General features: G+C 40.7%; 1 protein-coding gene across 4 annotated transcripts in view; it reads left to right on the top strand.

The window, feature by feature from the left end:
• Positions 1-22,052, top strand: part of sbno2b (strawberry notch homolog 2b) — a 61,328-nt gene extending 39,276 nt beyond the window's left edge. For 3 of the 4 annotated variants that reach the window (XM_030432977.1, XM_030432979.1, XM_030432980.1), the window contains 28 exons: positions 1,580-1,756; positions 4,065-4,151; positions 5,317-5,422; positions 5,534-5,694; positions 5,826-5,959; positions 6,129-6,219; positions 6,367-6,510; positions 6,598-6,715; positions 6,838-6,943; positions 7,127-7,280; positions 7,406-7,582; positions 8,080-8,177; positions 8,956-9,038; positions 9,283-9,465; positions 9,605-9,726; positions 10,050-10,181; positions 10,299-10,434; positions 11,614-11,726; positions 13,355-13,426; positions 13,535-13,643; positions 13,728-13,799; positions 13,921-14,064; positions 14,401-14,495; positions 15,685-15,777; positions 15,933-16,064; positions 16,691-16,767; positions 17,030-17,220; positions 17,572-22,052. In XM_030432977.1, coding sequence (XP_030288837.1) covers positions 1,580-1,756; positions 4,065-4,151; positions 5,317-5,422; positions 5,534-5,694; positions 5,826-5,959; positions 6,129-6,219; positions 6,367-6,510; positions 6,598-6,715; positions 6,838-6,943; positions 7,127-7,280; positions 7,406-7,582; positions 8,080-8,177; positions 8,956-9,038; positions 9,283-9,465; positions 9,605-9,726; positions 10,050-10,181; positions 10,299-10,434; positions 11,614-11,726; positions 13,355-13,426; positions 13,535-13,643; positions 13,728-13,799; positions 13,921-14,064; positions 14,401-14,495; positions 15,685-15,777; positions 15,933-16,064; positions 16,691-16,767; positions 17,030-17,220; positions 17,572-18,779 — 4,515 coding nt within the window. In that variant the 3' untranslated portion in view covers positions 18,780-22,052. The remainder of the gene's footprint in view (positions 1-1,579; positions 1,757-4,064; positions 4,152-5,316; positions 5,423-5,533; positions 5,695-5,825; positions 5,960-6,128; positions 6,220-6,366; positions 6,511-6,597; positions 6,716-6,837; positions 6,944-7,126; positions 7,281-7,405; positions 7,583-8,079; positions 8,178-8,955; positions 9,039-9,282; positions 9,466-9,604; positions 9,727-10,049; positions 10,182-10,298; positions 10,435-11,613; positions 11,727-13,354; positions 13,427-13,534; positions 13,644-13,727; positions 13,800-13,920; positions 14,065-14,400; positions 14,496-15,684; positions 15,778-15,932; positions 16,065-16,690; positions 16,768-17,029; positions 17,221-17,571) is intronic. The other variant, XM_030432978.1, reaches the window with a different exon arrangement.
• The last annotated feature ends 1,590 nt before the right edge of the window (positions 22,053-23,642 follow it).

The following is a 23,642-nucleotide window of genomic DNA, read 5'->3' as shown; positions in this document are numbered from 1 at the left end:
AGCACAGCTTCTCAGCATTAATCAGTAGCAGCATATTGTTGAGATTAAGGCAGCATCACAACTCATTTATCTCCATGTCTGGGCAGCTTTTATTTTGGATTCTCGCAGCATAGATTTTCCTTTGTCTAAAAGTCATCATCAGAAATAAGAACACACTGCGCTTCAGCCCCACTCGTCACCACTTGAGGCTAAACATTGTCTTTGTCTGAAATATCGTGTTCAAAGTGCTGTAAGCAAGCCATGTTAGCAAGTTTGAATAGGACTGTTGGAGAGATGTGTAAACTGCCTGTATAAATATTTGCTTTGCTTGGTGGTATACAGACAGCCGGACCTTAAAGGGAAGTTTAAACATTTTGGGAAATGGGCTTTGGATACAAGTTGATGAACAATTGATACAACTCACATGTCTGTACACAGGTTGCTTACTTATCTAAGTGCAAAGACTTGAAATATATATGTTGTATTTTGTCTGTTTGGTCCTTACAAACCCTACAATACGTGTCAAAACCACAATTTAAAGTTTTACTAGGAAGCGGGGTGGGAGGACCATTGCCTGGCCAGGATCCTTAACCGCCAGGAGTTTATCTGGTTGCTTCACAGCAGTTTGTGCTAAGCTAAGCAAGATATCTGATGGTGCTAGATTAGATACAGTCTTCACACGCGAGTAGTATCAATCTTCTCATCTACGTGTATAGTATGATCACATTTCCCAAAATGTGGAACTATTCCTGTGACAGTGACGTAAAGAGTGAAGTGAAATTGCTGAATAAGCCATCTGGACCATTGGATGGCGTTCATGACTACTTCATGGTCCTCTGTAGTGGGAACATGGGAGTGTGGGAACTTGCAAGCGTGGATCAAAGACACATTGATGACTACACACAGAGGAGCAAGATGTAGTCTCACACTTCTCCTCTACTTAGCTTGTCTTTGTCATCCATGTTCTCTCTCCCCTCATCATCACTGTATGCCTATCTCCCCACATCCATGTTTATAAGTCTCAGGGGAACCAGGGGTGCCTGTGAGAGGCTAGTTAAAGAGCATGGCATGCTAATGGCTTGGAAAAGGATATGAATAGAGGGGCGACTGGAAGGCAGCCATGGCTAAAATGACACAAGCACTCTCATTAAGCTTGCCCCTTGCTTTCTATTTTACGTGCTTGCTCTCACACATCTGTGTGTGATTAGATTTTGTTTAGGCTACTCGTGTTACTCCCAAATGAGTGCAATGTTGGCTGAAATCCAGAATGAATGTGCCACCTTTATTGTCTGCGATTCACTCCCATCCGTGCCTATTACCCACACTTATTATTCCTCTGCTGCACAGCCTGTGTGCTGTGTCTGATACAGGATACATAATTAGGATTTTCAGTCCTTTGTTTTCCCATAACGCACGATGGTAAAGAACGCTTTTGGAAAGGCTGTCTGGGTCTAGTTACATATGTTGGTTTTGTCACGCCACTGTCACAATATTATGCTCTTTCAAGATGAGGAAAATTTGTATAATATGCTGCTCTGCTACATGTTTTGTCCTGTTTCAGAAGTCAAACTTAACACCTCCTCTCTTTCTCTGCCTTCAGGATCTGTCCTGCATTGATGACCTCTCCACCAACTCTCTGTTCTCCTCTCCGGCTGACTCACTGTCGGAGTATGCTGATGCCCAGTCCTTCATCAGCACAGACAACTTGGACACAGTGCCCACCCTGTGGGACGTCAACACTAGTACCACCACCACACCAGCACAGAGCCAGCTAGAGGTCAGTAGTAGACCCTCACACTCACATCATTTCCAGAAACACTGATTACAACACCGAAAGCTCATCAGCCTATTGTGGAATACAAACTTGCATGCACGCCTGTTCTGGGAGAGGTAGACAGCAATCAAAGTTTCAGATTGGCCCTTTGCGCTGTAAACATTAGATCTGCTCTGGCTCACTGCCAAATTTTGCGCTGGGGAAGGAGCGATTTTTTTGCTTTGATCAGTTACTGAATGTTTCAACACGACTTGTGCTCAGCATTTCTCAAATAATCTTTTTAACCATTAAACAAGTAATGATTCACTGACACTACTTAAGTCCTAGTGCAGATACACAGATATCTTTTTGTCTTACATTTTGCCTTTACAACAAAATTTGTAAGTGATACACAATAACTAGCTCTGTGCTCAATAACAACCATAGTATCTTAAAACCTCACACAGCAGTTTAAAAGAATTATATTCTTTCATCATAATTCTGAACAAGTGCACCATTCTTCCACATTGTCTGTCTTGGGGAATCTCTAAGAGCATACAGAAACACAGAGTCTGGACCAATTGCCAAAGAAACCTGTTATAACTAGGGTGCATTTATTTAGTTAAAAGTTGTTTCACTTTTCAACAATTCATGTTCCTCTGAAAAGGAAACTCTCAGTCCTGTTGTGTACCTCCATTGTAAGCCGTTAGCTCAGTCAGCTACGACAGAAAATATTCTTATCACAACAGACAATTCCAAATGACATATTGAACAGACTGTTTCTGACTCCAACACCACAGTACCAGTCAATCTATCCCCTCAGTCACAAATGGCTTGCTGGTAGAACTTGCTAACACGTTGCGCTTGTGAAACCAAGAGGGCACTGAAAATCCGTGTTCATACTGGCAGGAGGAAAGCAAACTAGACGTTAGCAGCCAGTGAGCAGCAGAGTCCTGTGGTGTGTGTATGGCTGTGACATTTTAGCAGCACATAAAGAAACTGTCCTAATAAAGTATATCAGTCAGTAACGGTGGATGCCCATCAATCGGAGCACCGTTAGGTATAGCACTGTGAGTAGGTAGTTCTCTGCTGAGCACTTCAATCAGGAGAGACTTATTTAAGTATTTATTTGGCATGTGCACAATACAGCTGAGAAACGTTAACAGTCTTTGGCTAGTAGAACACATTGTGACAACATAGTATTTTAAGGGAGTGATGAAGCCGTGTGTGGTAAAGGATACTCTCCCTGAAGGAGTCTAAGACGCTATTGTGAGTGGGCTCCCGCTGAACTCAGACCAGGAGTGCTGGATGTAAATGGGGTGGAGGAGGGTCACGCTGATTCTCACTGAAATGACAGCTGACAGCAGCAGAGGAGATAACAAATTCAACATTTGGCAGCAGCGATATGATTGGCTTAAGAAGATCGTGGCATAATCTGGTTTGTTACACAGAAAAATAAACACTTAGTCAGCATATTGTGGAGGAAGCTGGACATGAGAGACAGAGAGAGAGAGAGAGAGTGAGAGAGAGGTGAATGAGTAGAGTAGCATTAAAATAATCTTCCTGATTGAAGGTTGGCCAAGCTTCTTTATGCTCACACTCTTTCAGTTCTCTCTTGTCTAGATTCCAGTCATCCATTATTGTCACAATGTAAATCCTCAAATAGACTGAATAAGTGTAGCTCTGCTATTTTGAAATTGCAGAGCACTTCAGGCCTCAATCATGTGACTGCATGTGACTGACCACTTCTGTTGTTGCACATAAAGTCTGTGGAGATATTTTTCAAAAGGGTTAAGTTTGGAAAACATATTTTTGTTTGATATTTGTCTTCACAGCTGATTTGTTTGCTGTTGTCTCAGTGGTACACAAAATTATATCTCAGTGATCTGAGAGAAGTAGATTCTCATGTATTGCTTCTCTCTCGCTGCCAGTGTTGCTGTTGAGTCCTTTTTGAGTTAGACGAGTCCAAGGATATCTTTTTGATATGAATCAGAGTACATTTATTTCTTTTGCCTTCTGAAAGCCTTTTATGTTTTCCTTTTCATTCTGCCCTCATTTCATCCATTATATTTCCCAGACACACACAGCCTTATCTGCCTTTTGTTGTTGTTGCTGCTGTCACTGGCTTTTCACCGCCAGACAACAAATTGCATTTTGTTGAGTGCTGCTCCAACGGACATCCACGTCCAGTGCCCACACGCTATCGTGAACATGAATATACAGACAAACATGCACATGCAGTGATGAGTCATGGTTTTTTAGTTCTTCATTTGCATCTGGCAGTGTTTTTATTTGTGTTTTCTATTTCTTCATTTTTATCTTTTGTTGACAGCTGAATGGCACCGGCAGGTTTCATGGCTTGGCCAGTTTGGATGATATAACTGCTATTATCAGCACCCCACCTTTAGGAGGATTCCAGGTAGCACCACCAACCTCTCCAATCTGATGTTCAATTCAAACCCATTCTCAGTAATGCACAGATATGTAGATGATATGACACGTCTAATGGGCAGCTGTTTTTGCCCTCTGTGTTTGCAATACAAGATAAAGATCTGATTGTTTGACATAGCAACATAACATGCCACTAATCTCAGACTTCAGGGCCACATTTTGACAGTGCAGCACATAAAAGTAGTAGTATGTGGTGAGTGGAACTTGCTGGAGCTTTCTTTGGCGAGGCTGTGTTACCACAGATGATGAAAGCATTGCTGCATATTGCATCGATTGGGCACTCTACAAATGCACATAGCATGATGATCAGATCATTCCATACACCGCACTGTCTTTTTTAATTGTGTGTGTGTGTGTGACAACAAAAGAGCAAGTGTTAATATTGACCTAACTGTCAAAATGGGACCCTTTTGCATTTCCAGTTTCTCAGATAACATTAATCAGAAGCAGCCTGAATATGTAAAGCACCTGCCATGTTTCAAAGCTCTCATTCATTCTGCTTCAACTGGCTTTTGTTCACCTTTCAGTTGCATGTGCTACAGTACTGTTGCATAGGTTAACTGTCCTTGATAAGGACCTCTTGATGTGCTCTGCTAACTTTTTACTAACAAGAGTTGTTCTGATACCGATACCAATATCAGAAATTCATCTGATGCTGCATAAATTGCTGGATTATACTACTCACTAGCAGCGTCCTGTATGCAACTTAACTGATTTTTTTCACTGCACAGGTAGCCAGTCTCCACCAACCACGACTTGCGTGACTACAGTCACGTCAGCAAGCTTACATTTGTTGATGTTTATGTTCTTTCTCAGTTACCATGTAAAACTAGATAGTAAAAAAATCTTGTTCATTCTCTGTATGCAATTGAAACACCCATAAATAGCAAGCACAGCTGTTAAAGAAATTATAATATATATTTTATTTTATGAACTGACATTGATTGGTACTCAATATCGAAAGAAAATGGTATTGGAACATCTCTGTCACTAACTGCTAACATTCCTCTGACTTTCAGCTTCAGTGTCTTTCCTAACCCGTCTTCACCTAACCTGAAACAAGAGCTATAACTCCCATTATGTGGAAGTTTTCAATGTGTATTACATGACTGAAGTCTGTGTGGTGTTCCCAGGCTCCGAGAACCCAGCCACCACAAGAAGAGGAAGAGGATGCAGAGGAGGAGGAGACAGAGGAACTGGGACATGTAGACACATACGCTGAGTACAAACCTTCCAAATGTAGGCCACTAGACTGAATGTCAACTTACTTACTAATTTATCTGCATTTTTCTTATTTATATGACAAGATTCCTCCCTTCCTTAAACTGTTCTGTTTTTTGCTTTCTTCAGCCACTATAGGAATTTCTCATCCTGACATAGTGGTTGAGACCAACACGCTATCCAGTGTCCCTCCTCCTGACATCACTTACACTCTGTCTATCCCTGAGCAAACTATTAACAGTGGCCTGCTGTCTGCTCTGCAGCTAGAGGCCATCATTTACGCCTGCCAGGTACACACACAGGCTCACATACACAGAGAATTTGAAGCACTTATTCACATTTGGGTTATGAATAATTATTGTGTGGATTATGTAGACATCTCTGTTAATGTGTTTTCGCTTTCACATAATTTGTTCATCAGCAACACGAGGTTATCCTTCAGAACAACCAGAGGGCAGGTTTCCTGATCGGAGATGGGGCAGGGGTCGGAAAAGGACGCACTGTGGCGGGAATCATCCTGGAGAATTACCTTAAGGGAAGGAAGAAAGCACTATGGTAACAGAGATTTAATACTCTGGCAGATCTCATAAAATCAGTTTAAATGCTAAGCTGATTTATACGATTTGTGTTTTGTATCTAGTCAACACCAGGTCATATTGAGCATGTAGAAGCTAGATTGTTCACAAGCTATCTGATTTACTGACTTTCCTGTTCCTTCCCTCAGGTTCAGCATATCCAATGACCTGAAATTTGATGCAGAGAGAGATCTCAAAGACATAGATGCACCGATTATTCCTGTGCATGCCTTAAACAAGGTGAGTGCAGGTGGAATTGGCTTAACAACCTGAGAAAATTGAATTCATTTTGTTCTTTTCTGCTGTACATTTTAGCAGCAAATTAGACAAGCTGTATTTGTGATAGTTTTTGTACATGTCTTTTGACTGATGGATTTGTTATTGTAGATCAAGTATGGAGACACAGCTACCTCAGAAGGAGTCCTCTTTGCAACTTACTCTGCGCTGATTGGGGAGAGCCAGGCAGGAGGGCAGCACCGGACGAGAATTAAACAGATCCTGGACTGGTGCAAGCCAGACTTTGACGGAGTTGTATCCTTTTGATCTTAACAAACCTCACATCTAACACAAATAAGCACTCCATGTGTGCGCTGTTTGTCCTTGACCTTTTCCCCTCAGATTATTTTCGATGAATGCCACAAAGCCAAGAATGCCACATCTACAAAGATGGGCAAGGCAGTGCTTGACCTTCAAAACAAGCTGCCACGGGCCAGAGTGGTGTATGCCAGTGCCACAGGTATTCTGACACACACAAGCACCAGAAAAAGCACACACACACACACACACACACACACTTGTACATGTAATGCAATATAACAGTGGATTTTAAAATATATCTTTTTTTCCTCTCTGCGCCAGGTGCCTCTGAGCCAAAGAACATGATCTACATGAGCCGCCTGGGAATCTGGGGTGAAGGCACACCCTTCAGAACCTTTGATGACTTCCTGCACGCCATCGAGAAGAGGTTTGTAGGGTGACATCTTGCCAAATTTCAATCAAAAGCGTTCCCGAGAGCCTCACTATCATGTGGATACATATCCCCAAATCGCTGTGCTTACTGGAAAATGCCTTTTAATCAGTTTGTGGTAACAGCTGTTTGACCGGTGATTGAATTATGTTGAATGATTTATGTGCCTTTTGTATGCAGAGGTGTCGGGGCCATGGAGATTGTTGCTATGGACATGAAAGTGAGCGGCATGTACATTGCCAGGCAGCTGAGCTTCTCAGGGGTGTCTTTCCGCATTGAAGAGATCGGACTGGACAGTGACTTCAAACTGGTCTATAACAAAGCTGCCAAACTGGTAAGTGAAATGCCTCTCACAGACGAGGATTAATTGGCTGTGTCTGTTAGGCTGTGTTTGCTTATGGTCTTGTGAGATTTTAAAATGATTGAAAATGATTATTATCATCTGGATTCTGTTTCCAGTGGGCGGAGGCATTGCAGGTTTTCATGCGTGCAGCTGACGAGCTTGGCCTGGTCAGCAGGAAGTCTCTGTGGGGGCAGTTCTGGTCATCTCACCAGCGCTTCTTCAAATACCTCTGTATCGCTGCCAAGGTCCGCTGTCTGGTGGAGCTGGCGCAAAAAGAGCTGGAGGCTGGAAAGGTCAGCACGATACACACTGAACAATGACTACAGAGCAATCCTGAATCCAAAGAAGTTGGGGCAAAGTTCAGTTTTCAAGTGGTTTTGTAAATCATACCAGTTGTATCCTCAAACCTAAAGAGAGGAAGAACCATCCAGAGTGTTACCAAAGTTCGAACGCCAGCATCTGTGATGGTTTGGGGGTGTGTTGGTGCCCCAGATGAGGATCCAAGTTGTAACAGAAGTTCTATACATGTTGCATAAGTGGGCAGAATTATTGTGAAACTAAAAGGACAGACGTTCTTTTTTCAAGTAAATTCATGCTGTTTTGAAGAAAATCGTTGGCACTTCTCAATATACAGATCAAGTTGAGTGCATTTTAGTTGTGACAAAACTCAACAAGGATGTTATGAAATGTGCCATCGTGATGCCCGGAATGAGTCCACAACAGACCTCAATTGAAGTAACACAGTAGACGCGATCTGTAATTTATCTGTATTTGTTTCTCCTCACAACAGTGCATCGTCATTGGGCTGCAGTCTACCGGAGAATCTCGCACCAGAGAAGTCCTGGATGAGAATGACGGGCATCTCGACAGATTTGTCTCAGCAGCAGAGTGAGTGAAATAGGATGGTTTTTGTTTGTTCCTATGTTAATAGGTTTATTTGAAAGTTAAATCACCTTTATGACAACATGTGTTTCTGGCATACTCACTCTGACTGGTCACTGTGCACTACACTTTTCTTTTCCTTTTTTATATCAATGTTTGTTTTTAATATTCTGTGATATTATGTGGTGATATTACTCTGTGATTTTATGCTTTTATCCTATGTAAGGTGACCTTGGGGGTTCACTGTCTGAACAGCTTTATGCTCAGTCCCAACAAACCATTTCCAGAAGACAGGAACGTTGTGCATTTTCTTTCTTGATACCAGATAACTTAACCCTGTTTGGACGGGCTATTGCCATCGCACTTTGTTTGTTTCATACTTTTCGGTCTTTTGCTTCATTAAAATGCCAATTTTGCCAATCTGGAGGAGAACACATTCTCACCACAAACAATCTATAAACATGATTTGAGCCACAATTAAACTAAACACTCTCTTCAGTTATCAGCTGTTAATGAATTCTTATTTAATTCTCATCCAAGAAAAACAAGAAAGGGATGGTATGTGTGCTGATTGATTTGAACTTGTTTGACCCTCAGCCTCTCATAGCAGACATGCCTGAATGCCTGAGTATTAGATCACACACAACACGTTTATCTGCCTGTCAGCACTTGGCAGCTATAATGAGGATTGTCTTAACTGCCAAAACTATCATGTGTTTTCCTGATCACTTTGCTGTCAGAATTGAAGTTTCTGTCTCTGTTTCCCGTCTTGTTTTTCCTTTAGGGGAGTATTCCAGTCTCTTGTATCAAAACATTTTCCATCAGAGAAACAGAGGAGGGAGAAGGCACCAGGAAATAAGAGAAAACGTAAGTGAAGAGGATGCAGATGTCACACCATGCCCCCAAATAATAATAGAACAGTTTACATATTACGTTTATCGCTCTTATTGTATGTACCAGTGCTCAGCTGACATGTCAGTCGCTAAGTTAACAGTCGCTAAGTTAACAGTTAACAGTGTTTTCTTAATCTATTTGTTTGCATCTGACTGTTAGCAGCTGTTGCTTGTCCTCTCATTGAATTATTCACCAAAAACTTCTTGTTACCAATCAGGGAAGCCAAGAGGTCGCCAGCCCAAGGTACCTAAGCACACAGTGGACAGCGGTGGCGTGATCAACATCAGCGACGACAGCAGCAGTGACTCTGATGGCATAGACACGGACTCCAACTCCTCACCAGACTCCCTGCTAGACAACGATGATGTCATCTTTGTGAACCACACTAGCTGTCAGACAGGTAGGGAGATACCTTTATTCTTGTTTTAAGCCGGAGTGATGTGTGAGAAGATCAACTAAAGCATGATATTTTTGTCTTGCAGATATGTCAAGTCTCAGTTATTGTCGTGTGTAATAACCCCTTTGTTTCCCACTCACAGCAAGGATAGAGGACATGAAGCAGGGCCTCCTCAACAAAATATCCATACTGGGAAAAGAACTACCTCTCAATACCTTGGACGAGCTTATCGATAAGTTTGGAGGACCAGATAAAGTCTCAGAGGTAAACACTCAACTAGAGAGCTTGGTATCTAATAAGCTTAAATCAGAGTTTTTACAAAGTCTTGAAAGTTTGGCGAATCTCAAATTCTAACTGTTATGTTTACCAGTTCAGGAATATGCTATTTGAAAATAATGCTTGATTTTCAACATAATCTTGTGTTGTATGTACATAATCACTCATGTAAACCAAAAATGTTTCTTCCTGAGTTATAGTTTATCATTCTGATAAAGATATGATGATAATGGCTTTGAGAGTTTGGAAATGTTTGGTTTAGCTACCTTGAAAAGTTAAGAAAGTGATAATGTGATCATTTTTTGCTGCAGATGACTGGTCGTAAGGGTCGTGTGGTGCGGCGTCCTGACGGTAGCGTCCGTTATGAGTCACGGGCCGAGCAGGGTCTCACCATTGATCACATTAATATCAAGGAGAAGGATCGCTTCATGAGCGGAGAGAAGGTAAGATAAACTAACTGAATAGATAAATGTCCTGCTGTGTCTTAGAGGACATTTATAGCTACATGAACATTGTTCAGTAAGATCTCCACCAACTTTCCAAACTTCTTACCTCTGCAGTTGGTGGCCATCATCTCAGAGGCAGCAAGCTCTGGGATTTCCCTACAGGCGGACAAGCGAGTGAAAAACCAGAGGCGCAGGGTGCACATGACCTTGGAGCTGCCTTGGAGTGCAGACAGGGCCATTCAGCAATTTGGTGAGTCGGGACATTTGATTTTACAATGAGCCTTTGGTTGGCAAAGGGGAGGGAATCCTTAAGAAGTTATTCTTCTTTTATCAGTTAAAGCAGCTGTGTTACCGAGGAGGAAGATGAGCACACTATGTCATATGTATGTCACGTTATGCTGTACTTTTTACAGATACAATCTTGGGTCTCTCAAACTAATTTAATGTTCCTCATTGCTCGTTATAGCTTGTCACATAGTGTTAACCAATATGTGCCTTCAATTTAATTATTTTTTATCAATGAGATGTGAGTTCTCATGATGTAACAGGTTGAAAGGGGGTCATGGATTTGCATAAATAGTATGAGTTTGAAAAGTATGACTAACCCTCTGTACTTCCTGTTTCCTGGGGTATTCCCTGATTTAACTTGTATGTACATACTTAGTTTGAATCGGCTCAAGGGAAGGGGGATTTACTAAAATAAATTACCTGCGTCCTATCCTCCTCTGTCCATGAGGTATTATTTTATGTACAAACACACGCACCATCACGGAGGAGCAGATTGATTTATTATTTACAGTAATTAGCAAATAAGTAATTCTTTCCATTAGCGGACTTCCTGGTTAGTGTGAAACTCGTGGACCAATTCTTGTTTGGCCGGTTTGTGTTCAAACACACACAGACAGCATGTATTTGTACAATGTGTCTAACAGTGATTAGTGATTCTGTGGAAGTCTCCTTAGCTTCCATCGAAAACTTGACGGAAAGTTTTTGTTGTTGTTGAACCGTGTTCAAGCAGGGATCTTGTGTCAGAGTGTGAAGATAATGTTTCAGTGTTTTTTAGTGTTGCAAATCTGATCATGTCAGCAGGAATATCCCCTTCTTACTTTTCTGTTCCTGAGGATTTATACACTCTATGTGTGGTTGTGGCGTGTATTAAATCAAATTCCCAAAGTTGTTTTACTTTTTTTTTTAATCTCATATTTTTTGTCTGTCTGGCTGATCAATAAATTTAAAACAAGAGACGTTGCACACAAATTCTTGGTAAATGATTTACATGTTCCAAACCACTATCAATCAATTCTACTGTTTTTGTTCTGTGCAATTCTAATATTGTACAATGTTTAATAAACTCCAGTTACAGTCCTCATCTTTCTAGCTGTTTTAGTTGTATAAATTCTGTCTCATCATAATATCCCTGTCATTCCAGGTCGCACCCATCGGTCCAATCAGGTGACGGCCCCAGAGTACATCTTCCTTATCTCAGAGTTAGCTGGGGAGAGACGTTTTGCCTCCATTGTGGCTAAGAGACTCGAGAGCTTGGTGAATATAAAGTCTTATTTATCTTTGCGTGGGTGTGTATTTGCTCTTCCCTTTTTCCTTATTTTGACTAAAATCTGTCCCATCGGAAAATAATCCTTGTTGTTTTGTTGTTTTACGGAGTGTGAGAAGAGTTGTTTTACTGTAAACAGATCATATCTGTGTTTTATGTTTATTGATCGTTGTGCTCCAGGTCACCACTGACTCTACCATTTGCTCCCTCACCCTCTGCCCTTCCTGTTCGCTCGGGTATTCCCCCCTCCAGCAGCTCTCTAAAGAGCCTCTTTTATTGCTGGTTTGCTTGTTACATCAACTTGCCTCCACAAATCTCAAGAGGTTCTGGGTCTTTCCCTTCTCCTGTTCACTAACGGAAAACTGAATAAGCAGAAAAAGCAGAGCAGCTTGTCTGGATAATTTATAAGTGTAGGGTTTTTTTCCCCCATAATTATCAATGCATTTCAGCACCAGCAGTCATGTATTTCCATAGTGACACAGCATGACAGTTCTTTTGGGAAAAAGGGCAAGGAGTGTGCAATTGGATGGAGCTTCCAGGAAGTCGGTCTTGTGTTTGCCAGCTGTGTTCGGTAAATCTGCATCAAGAATAGGTCACATCTCGCCCGCCTGCCTGAACCCGATACTACACACAAACACAGTTGCTCCATTTTAGATGGCTGAATACCTTCACAACTGGCTGACTCCAGATCAGCATTGAAGTCATATTTGGCTAAGACATCCCTTTGTTTTGGTATCTAAGGATTTATTCTCTGTGGGCAGAGGCAGCAGCTGGGTAGAAGATTGGATTTCTATTTTCCTTTACCACCATCACAGTTTGATAATTATATAAAAAAATATAAAAGACAGACTAGATTGTAGACAAAAGTCGAAATAAAAAAATTATTTCAAGATGGTTTTACCTGTCACTTGGCTGAATTTTTCTCGAAGCCTAAATGAGGCACATGATGTCAGCAAGAAATTGAAGAAAAAAATTAGCCTTGCACATCAACCTTGTCTGTTTCCTGTTGATACCAGAACAGAGAACAGCCTGTTGTTTGTGTGTGTGTGTGTGTGTGTGTGTGTGTGTGCGTGTGTGTGTGTGTGTGTGCGTGTGTGCGTGTGGGTGTGTGGGCGTGTGTGGGCGTTCATGTGTATGTGTGATCAAGCTTTCATAAATGAAATCCCTGATTATTTGACTGGGATTTTTAACTGTACTTTGGTTCCACAAATGCGTCATTGTTAGACCAGAGAGTCATATCAGTCCTACAACTATGTTTGCTAAACATAGTTGTAGATTTTCAGTTAATTAAATGTGGCGCCGGCTGTGTTTGCAGTGGACATATAACATGGCAAACAAGACCAAAAGGTCCTCGCTATTAACTACTGTAAATTGTAGTCGTCCTGTAATTATTGCGTGGTATCTATATGAATAGTTCTCCTTTTGTGATTGCTTATAAAAACATTTGTGGTCATCATCTCCTGACAAGGCTGAGCTGGAAAGTCAGGTTGGGTAACGATACAAATGCAGAGTCATCCCACGTCACTGTGTCCCTCTATATTAGTGTGATAATGTCTTGATGATTGTGAGGCTAATATTCCCATACTAATAATAACACTGTTGCTAATACACTTTACAGGGTGCATTAACCCATGGGGACAGAAGAGCAACGGAATCCAGAGATCTGAGCAAATACAACTTTGAGAACAAGGTAGGCAAATTTCAGAACTTTTTGTATCAAAAATGCTTCTTTATAACTTTATGCAGTAGACATTGTCTCTGAATGAGTCTTCTGAGTGAAATGTCCTCTTTCTTGTAGTATGGTACCAAGGCTCTGGATAAAATCACCAAAGCAATCCTCGGCCACATAGAGAACAAGGTGCCCCCTCCCAAAGGTTACCCTGCGGGTGAAGCCCTGTTCTTCAGAGGTATGTTTGAGTTTTGGTTGACTAGTAAAGCGTGTAAACAAACCAGCATTTACTGTGACTGATTATTCTTCTTCTTAATTTCAGACATGAAGCTTGGAATGATGGATGTGGGCATCTTTTGTAAGGAGCCTCGCTTTGGGATCAGTACTGAGAAAGGTAAAGTACCCTTTTAAGCATGTGGTCATATTTTATGCTATTATTACTGCTGCAGCTATTTCACAGTTTAAGTCACCCGTGGTGTGTGCCTGAACTGTTTCGTGTTGTGTCTTTATCCCAGACTGTAGCATCACCAAGTTCTTAAATCGCATCCTGGGTCTGGAGGTCCACAAGCAGAACTATCTCTTCCAGTACTTCACTGACAACTTTGACTACCTGATCGAGAAGGATAAGAAGGAGGGCAAATATGACATGGGAATATTAGGTATGGAGCTCAAGTGTTACTCATAACAAGGCATGTTTGCACAATGGACAATATAGTATAGACCAAAATGTAAAAGGTACGGCAGCCCCAAGAAGATTACTTATTTAAATCGATTGGTAAGCTTCTTAAAAGAACAGATAGTATTTATGAATAGAAGATAATAATTGATTACCTCAGAAACGTTAAAAATATTGACTCCTTCTTCATTTATCTATCATCATACCTTTTATTACATTTTGATTGCCCCCTCAGGGATTGCTTTAAATAGAAAGATGGTGCTTCAACTTCTGATGTGAGTAATTATTTTAAATACTTGTTCCTTTGTGTCTCTGACAGACCTTGCCCCGGGTAACGATGAGATCTACGAGGAGAAGCAGGAAACTTTCCTGACGGTCGGAAACCCTCAGGATGGACAGGTTGTTCTCTACAAGGTGAGCACTGAATACCCTCACCTCCAGTCTATTCTTTTCATGGCTATATCATTACTGTATCATATCTTGAGTTATGTCCAGATTTAGTTTTAACCAAGCCAAAATAAGATTTGCATAGCACAAAGCAACAACAGATGAGCAATACTGTGTTGCCTCCGTGGGCCTGTATGTAGGATGTAGCAGCCACCAGAAGGCCAGCAGACAGTCTGGGGAGCAGAGGCACGATTGCAGGCTGCTTTAGAAGCATTACACGTCACCTCAGGATGTGACCTTTTTATGAACCCTGAACAGTGAACACTCTGTGCCCAAGAGAGCCTGAACATTACGACCCAGAAGTGATTTTATGAATATACATGATGGGCAAAAAACATGCAAGTCTCTTGTTGATGCTCTCTCTTTTGAGTAGCGCTTGTAAGGACTATAGATTAATTAAGATTTCAATGACATGTGCTCAGTATAAGGGACCTGGTACAACTGTACACAACTTTGTATCACATAACCTGCACTCCCAAAGGTAAATTCAAGTAGCTGCCTCTGCACTCTATAGGTGTGATTGATGGCACTTTGCCAGCAGTAACACTGTGATCGTACAGGCTTTGCCCGGGGCTGTGCAGTCTATGTAGACACCAGTGGGCGGGGGAAATGGGATAATTATTGGTGTCTTCTGCTTTTAGCTGTCGGCTGCTAACCTAGGTTTGACATTTTAAACTTGGCAGTGTTTAGCAAGTATGTATGGGCAGAGTGTTGGGTGTGTGACTGTGGTAGATGACGAGTTTTAATCACTTACAATGATTGACTTTTTGTTTGAACATGTGTTGCTGTTTTTTATGCAAGATTCTTGTCTCACATTGTACAATAATGCAAAAGCAAACATAATTAAATGACAGATACGCGCAAAGACAGATATGAGAAACAGGTAACACTAATGTGGGTCAAGCAACAGGGTAATTTAATGCGTATGAGTTGTATATTGAAAGAGTTTGCTGAAAGCTTCTGTTAAAATGTTTCTATTTTCTATTTATTTCTGCTTTTATTGTATTTTATGTCAACATTACTGGATGTTTATGCATTATTGCCTCTGTGAACCACTTTCTGACATCTCTGCTCTCAATAGGTGTGATGTAAATAAAGTTACATATGTACCATCCAGACTTTGAAAGCACATGCTTTATTCTTCTTGCCCCTTTAGATCAGCGTGGACAGAGGTATGCCATGGGACGAGGCCTACAACAGGTCACTGAAGCTCAGCGGCCCTGACGACGGATTCTACCTTTCCCTGAAGGTGAGACTATGTTACGATAAGCAAACTAAACCCAAGGTGTACGATATGGGGCACTGCAATAATAGAAATGTGATGACGGTTGATTTCCACTGAAATGATTATTTTAATCTCTCAGTCAGTGCAAATAATTTCCTCTCTGTGTGGCCTCTCCACAGCTGCGAGGTAACCACCCATGTGTGCTGCTCGCTGAGCAAGGAAGAGGCAAGAATCTCATTGTCTACAAGCCAAACATTGGCAAGCAAGCCCACCCTGAGAGCCTGGACAACCTGCAGCAACGTTACCGGAAGGTAACTGGCTCCCTTATTTTCTTTATGTCAGCGTATTTATACTGAATAATGTCAAAATGGTTTTTAATTTCATCAACATATTTGTGTTTCATAACCAGCTCATAAATATTGTCTTTTGATATATACGTTTTTCAAGATAACAATAAAAGGTCAAATACTTTTGAAAAGAAACTGATACTGGGCTGATTTGACATTTTCAGGGCTGACACCTCCTTCTTGATCTGTTATTGCTATTTGGAGTGGAGTCTGATGCCCCCTTGTGGTTATAGAAGAGTAGTAGAATAGGTTATGTTCACGGCAGTGCAGAGCTTAAAAATGTGGCAATATGTTTTACAAACTCCTTAAATCAGTAACAAAATCAGAATAAAAGTTAAAAGTATATGTCAGTGGGGATGATAAAGTTATTTCATAGTCTCCCTTCCGAATATGAAGAGGGTTCAAACATACTGAACACAATATTTATATACTCCACGACAAAACAAAGGACTTCATTTGAGATAAAAACAAAAATATGACTTTGAGTTTTTAAAGTTTCTATGTTGGTAAAAAGCTGTTTAGTTGTGTTGCACCAAAATGTGTTTATGATGAGTTCTTTGCTGATTTCAGTTGTACGTTTCCTTTTCCAGGTGACTCCAGAGGAAGCCAGGGACAGCTGGGAGAACCAGTTCACCTTTTCCTTCAAGAAATGTAGCCATGCCAACTGGTAAGCAGGAATCCAAAGTGTCCCTCAGGATTAATGGCTCAATGCATCCAATCAGGCTGGTGCTTATTAGGATTCAGTCAGGGTGGTTTAAGGTCAGATGACATTCCCAAGGATTTGCAGGTCACCTGAGAACTAGTCACGAAGAAATAACCTGCAAGTCTCTCATGTGCCACCAGACGACAAGTGAACTGTTTATAAAATTCTGTCCATGTAGGGTTTTTTTTTGGTTAATCTTGTGGGCTCTTTTCCTTCATTTCCTTAGGAATGGGAAGTGTAAGAAAATCGAGGAAGGCCAGGAGTGTCTGCAGGGCATGCGTCTCCGTCAGTACCACATGTTGTGCGGCGCTCTGCTGCGTGTTTGGAAGCGTGTATCCGATGTGGTGTCTGACATCACCAGCTCCAGCATCCTTCAAATCGTCCGTCTGAAAACCAAGCAGCATAACAAGCAAGTCGGTCAGTACATCGCCCCTCACACATTGACATGAGGTTTAATAACAGTTTTCAGTGAGGCACGATAGCTGACTAAACGTTCAGATATTGATTCCATGAAGTCCATTTTGCAATACAGCTTGACAACCATGAACAGTGTCAGGTTTATTTTCGGGTTTAATAAAGAATGCATGAAAAAATGCACTACGGATATATATCTTTATAATCTGTTAAGTGCTGTTTATAATACACGTACAATGATATCATCCTAAAATGATGGCTGTTGTATATTAGAATATTTTATTTTGTAACATCACATGTTTTAATTATCAATTCACTGATAACTCACATGACCGTCCCTGTCGTCTCTCCTAGGTATCAAGATCCCAGAGAACTGCGTGGCCCGTGTGCGCGACGAGCTGCTGCTAATGGACGAGGAGGTGAAGAGGAGACGAAAGGAGAGGGAGCAGCAGGCTGTGGAGCAGCGACTGGCTGAGGAGCGCATGCGTAAAATGAAGGAGGAGAACAAACACCTGCTGGCTAATCTGTTCAGCCAGCAGCCCATGCACAACCAGTCCCTGGCTCAGTCTCTGGCCCAGACTCAGATCCTCAAACAGAAATTGAACCAAAACGTTCTACAAAGGACTCAAACTGGGAACATGTCTCAGCTGCAGAGATTGCCGGCCCAAAGCCAGTCCACTTTACAGCAGAAGTCCTCCCAGAACATAGCCATGTTGTCCTTACAGAGAAATCCCAGCCAAACCCAGCAAAGGACCCATAGCAGCTGGAACAACAACAACTCCTCCACCACCTCCACCACCAATCAGGGCCCTCTACCCAACATAGCTAGTCTCACCTCCAATTTATCCCAGTATTACCCCCATTCTTTTCTCTCCCAGTTCCCCCAGCTGAAGAACCAGTCTCTCTTACACCATCAGAACACGCTGTCTCCAAGTTTGTCTTCCAAGAACCCCCTGGATGAGATCTTGGACCTGACTGTGAGCTCGCCATCGCCCTCCCCTGACACCACGGGGGGCGGGCTGAACCTGGACAGTCTCACGAGAACCTCTGCAGCATTCGGCAATGACTTTAATCTGGAGTCTCTGATCTCTCAGAATGCCCAGATACAGCAGCCTCTTTTGCAACAGCAGCAGCAGCAGCAGCAGGAGAACCACAGTCTGCTGACCAATAACCACCAAGACTTGTTATTAGAGTTGTTTGACTTTCCTCCCTCTCCCCAGTTGCCCACACAGAAAGCCAGCCCTTCGTCCTCTACCTCCTCCTCTTCTTCCACCACGTCCTCCACCTCTTCTGTGTCAAACAGCCTTGTTTCTCACATCCCCGCCAGCCTCGTCATCCCGTCATCGTCCTCCTCTTCTCTCTTCTCCAGCCAGTCCCCGTCCTCCTCTCTGTTTTCCAACTCCTCCTCTCACTTCTCTCCCTCCTATCTCCTCCCACAGTCAGACTCCTTACCCAACGGCCACTGCAACACCACCACCCTCGACATTCGCGAGGCCCTGAACAGCATGCTACAGTCCGGGTCGGACCGCAAGTCTGTCATTCAGTACCGGCCGCAAGACTAGGAGCTCCAACAGCAAACTTTCTTATTGTTCAGTCTTTATTTTGTGTCTCGTTCGCTGCTGTCTGCGATCGCATCCTTGGACCTGCTCCCTCTCCCCTCAGGGCCTATAGTCACGTCACTGCCTGTCCTGCGCTCGGCTCACTCTTTTCTCTGTCCACCTGTAGCGTTCACTTGCCTGAGGCCGTCGAGGTGACAGCGGGCTCGATCAATATCAGATTTCTGCACCAAAGTGTGTCCTCCACAGTGAAAGGCAGCTGTAAAACGACAAAAGTGAAAGAATACAAACAACAACATGTGATTAACTGTATTTTATTGAACATACGAGCTGTCTAAACAAAAGCTCATTCATCGAGGGTGTGGAAAATCTTTTAATAAACCTCCCGCTGCTGATTTTACGAGGTATGATCGGTGAAGTCGCTGGAAGCTCTAAATGCCTTTCACCAGTTAAAACCGCATCTTTAGGACTTTGCTTTACTGTTACTTCGCTTCATGGCCGTCTGTCTGTACTAAAACAAAGGCTTGGTTTGAGTGAAAACAGAAGATAGTGTTGAACTGGAAGATGGGGAAAAAAAAAAACAAATGAAATCTTTTAGCTGATCTTTTAGCCATGAAATGCCTCAGTTTTCATTTTTCTCTTCTACATGCTCCCTCTTGTTACTCTCCCTGCTTGTATGAACACTAGTGTGAGGAAAAAGGGAGAGGAAGAGCAGTCTGCTGTTGCAAACAGTGCCTTTGGAGAAATCTATAAATGCAGTCTTTAAAAATCCATGTAGCCTAATGTATAGATTTGTACTCTTGAGCATTGGTTTTAATTTTAATTTAAATATGGTATATTTGTATTTATCTGTTAGCCCCCTCCGTCAGCCAGTCACTCAGTCGGTGTTTGTGTTACACTAGGCTGGTGTTGGTTTCTGGAAGAAGCCTCTGTTCAGCCTGTTTGTGCTCGTATTATTGTTGGATTTGTCCTTTCTCTCTGTGTGATACGACAACGTGCTACAGAGGTCGGTGTGGCACGGATTATTGAGCAGCATGGATAAAAAATTGTTTCCAAAAATGTTATCACCCCCGTTTTTTTTTTGTTTTTTTTTTCCCTCAAGCTGACAATAACATCTAGTGATGTGACTCCTGGTTTGATTTGATTTTGAATTTCTCAGGAAAGTCTCGAGTGCGTTTTTTTGTGTCATTTTGACCAACACAAATTTGTTTCAAGTCTTTAATTACAGTTGATAACAAAGGATTTGAAGTTTTTATTGTCCTGTGGTCTGATGAGAAAGCCGCGCGTGTTTCCATTTCAAGGCGCCAAGGCTTTAAAAACATTAGCGACATGTTTAGACTTTGTGATGTTCACTGTGTATGATCGTACATATTTAAAAAGAAAAAAAAAAAAAACCTGTGAGATCTCGCCATCTTTGTGTGAAAAAGATGCACTGTAGTTGGATTGTGACAAAACAGAAAAAAAGCCGGGATAAGTTCAAGTGATTAAAAAGCAATAAAACCATATTCTACATTTGTTATGAGACATAAATGCCTAAGTACTGTTTACGCTCAACAGGCAAAGCTTTGTGGTTACTTTTGCATGGTATGAATCTTCTTATTTCTGTTGTGCTTCATAGCCTTTTAGTTTAAACAGATTCTGAAATGCATACAACCTTTGTATAGTAAGTTTTCACGGGATTGAGCGCAATGCGTTCTTGACGTTTCAGTCATTGTTATTATTATAAAAGTTATTGTTATTTATATTTAAGGGATATTTAGATTTTAGATATGTTATCCTGCTTATTAGCGTAGATATCGAAATGTTTTGGTCAGGGAAGTTTCTAGTTTTCAAGATTACTATAAAACAAATTCTATTATAACCTGCCACCAAATAAGATTGCACTGTTCTGTACTGCTGTACAGTGTCTGGATTTATTTCTGCTCATTTCAGTTTTGCTTTTCCTCAAGTAGAATTGTTTCTCCAACTCGTAGACCTTTCGTCAGGCCTTCAGTTCGCAGAGAGATACCAAAGTGTTCCACAGACACCCCTAAAAGTTACTGGCTCTAAGATATCAGAACTTTTAATAAATCTCAGGAAGAAAACCTACAGGAGGTGCAACGGCGGGGCGTTAGCAGAAATATATCATTTCCCCTTCGGACAGTGGTGAAACTAACCAATACATGTGCTATTTTTTCCTTAACTCTGTGCTGTGACTCTTGCTGTATTTATGTTTTAGACTTTAATGTGATGGGTTTTGTTGTCTGTCCTTGTGAACATGTCAGTGATTTTAAATGTTTATGCCTTCTTAGGGCAAAGATCAAAGGCTGTTTCTTTTTTTAAGAAACCTTTTTTTTTTTTTCCTTCTGTGGATAGTTTTGTTTTGTGTTGGACATGTAATTCATGTTAAAGCTGACAGATTTTTGACTCGATTCACACCTGGGTTATACTGAAACGTGCAATTGATGTGTCCAAGCCCTCACCCTCCCTCGCTGTAACAGATGTTTAGGTTCAGACTGACTCTCATTGTCCCAGATTCATTTTGTTGACGCTTCTTCTTCTTTTTTTTTTTTCTTTTTTCATTTGCAGCATCTTACTATAGCATGATTTTTTTCTCGTACCCTCGATAATTTCGCTTTTAATATTCCACATCGGGCACATTCCCAGACACCAGTCTGCAAAAGATTTGCCTTCGATTTTTGTGTTTTATACTCACACAAACAAAGCTTTATGCATTCGAGGGATATGGAGCACGTTTTTTAGGAGGAGAACGCTTTTTTTTAAAGGATTCTTCATTAGAGTAGTTAGGCCTTTTATCATTTTATTATCATTTTGCACTAAGAATGGCATAATCAAGTTACTGTTCTTGTTGGTTATGATTGAGTGTCGCAAGCTTGTCGTGTGTCTGATCTTTGATGGATAGCTCTGTGTATACTGTAACCATCTTTTCTCGTTTTCTCCACCGTTTGCATATTCTATGTTATCAATGTTATCACTCTCAAATAATTTATTGCTAACAAAAAATGAAACAAAAAACATGCTACTGATTGTATGTATTTTTAAACAAAGCCTATTTTTTCTGTAAAAAAAAACAAAAAAAAAGAAACTGTGTTCAGCACTTTTATTCTGGGTTGTGCTTTTGTTTTCTATATATTTATAATTTAGATCCAAATGTATATATTGTAAAATTTGTGCCTTTTGACTAATTCTTTAAAAAGGTTTTCTACTCATTTAAGGAAGGACTATATGAAATTGCAATCTTAACTTTGTAAACAAATAAAAACTTGAAGATTGCTGAAACCAAGTCTTTTGTTCATCTAGGGAAAGGTTTTTTTGTTTTTCTCCAAACTCCTGGAGGGTCATTGTGGGTTCATGCAGTAGGAAGCAGCCTGTGTGACGTCACTCCTAATTCATTTAAACAAGTGACAGAAATAGAAATTTATTTTTAAAAAATGAAGAGATAAAATAGAGCAGAAATAAGAAGACTCAGCTGTTACTCTGCAAACATCTGGACTCAGGAGCCAGCCAGCTTTAAATTCACACACTATGTGAACATGACAGGTGTTCACTGCAGTGTCACATTAAACTGGGCATCATTTGATCGATATGTCATGGATGAATCATTGAACACGCCTACTGGCCAGAGCCCCAGTGGAGGACTGGTATTAATATTTCTTGAGTCAAACAAATTAAAAGTCAAAAGCAGCGTTGGAATGTTACTAAGAAAGTTTTTTTTTCAATTTTAAGGTATTTGAGTATTTACATTTTGTGTTACTTTATAGATCTACTTCCACTTTTAATTCCACTGTTTTTATCTGACAGTTACAGTTACTGCTTACTTTTCTAGAGATTCAACAACAATAAATACATTAAATAAATGATACATTCTGATGTAGGCTATTAATATAGATTGAGTTACTCGGCAGTTAAGTAGATAAAATCAGCCCTACCAGCTGCAACATTAAAGTGATGAACATATTGGTGTATCAATAATTGTAACTACTGATAAATAGCCTATTATTCTTATTTTTTAAATATTTCTTTTTACTTCTGATGTCCTTTTATCAAGTTTAATCACTCAGGCTTAATTGTCTTAAGACAGTTGATGGATTTCAGCTTGTCATTGTCCATGTTCTCACCATTATCAAGTGAAAAAAACATGAAACTAAATTAACAGAGACTAGTCCACAGACATGTGAAAACTCAAAGGTGTATGTCATAAAAGAGAATAAAATATTTATGTATATACAAAAATGAGACATGTAGTGTACACATCTGTGGACAAAATAAATCTACCCATTATTTTACTGTATAATTTGATGATAAAACCTACCTTTCCATACAAGTAATAATATAAATGTGCATTTTTTTTAGTTGTAACAGTATTTCCAATCTGTGGTATTGCATCTTTTACTCTATAGAAGAACATCTGAATAATACAAGAGGACTGGGAGGAGGCCCAGGTAGGATGAGAACCTTTCTAATTTAGTATCTATGGCCGTCACTTTGTGAAACAGTATTCACATCTGAAGTTCCCCTCATAAAACAATAAAGCACAGGAGCAGTAAGTGACACATTTTACGTAAATAAATTGTTTTAGTGTTTCCTGGAAACCTATCAGTTCATATCATCATTGTTTTTAGAGCAGAACGGGACAATATTAAGGCATATATTGTTACTGACAGCACAAAACACCCTATGTCACATTTACAGAACCATTTATACCAACCACTCATACTTGAGTAAAAGTAAAGATATCTTGCTAGAATATGACTTTGGATGAAGTGAAAGTCACCCATACAAATAGTACTTGAGTAAAAGTCATAAAGTATCTATTATCAGTAATGTGTCGAATGATTAAAATTAGATCCAATATTCAACATATTCTGA

Source organism: Sparus aurata, chromosome 11 (assembly GCF_900880675.1).
Source record: "Sparus aurata chromosome 11, fSpaAur1.1, whole genome shotgun sequence".
NCBI classification, from domain to species: Eukaryota; Metazoa; Chordata; class Actinopteri; order Spariformes; family Sparidae; genus Sparus; species Sparus aurata.
The sequence above is the reverse complement of the archived record's forward strand: the minus strand, read 5'-3'. Positions and strand labels throughout refer to the sequence as shown.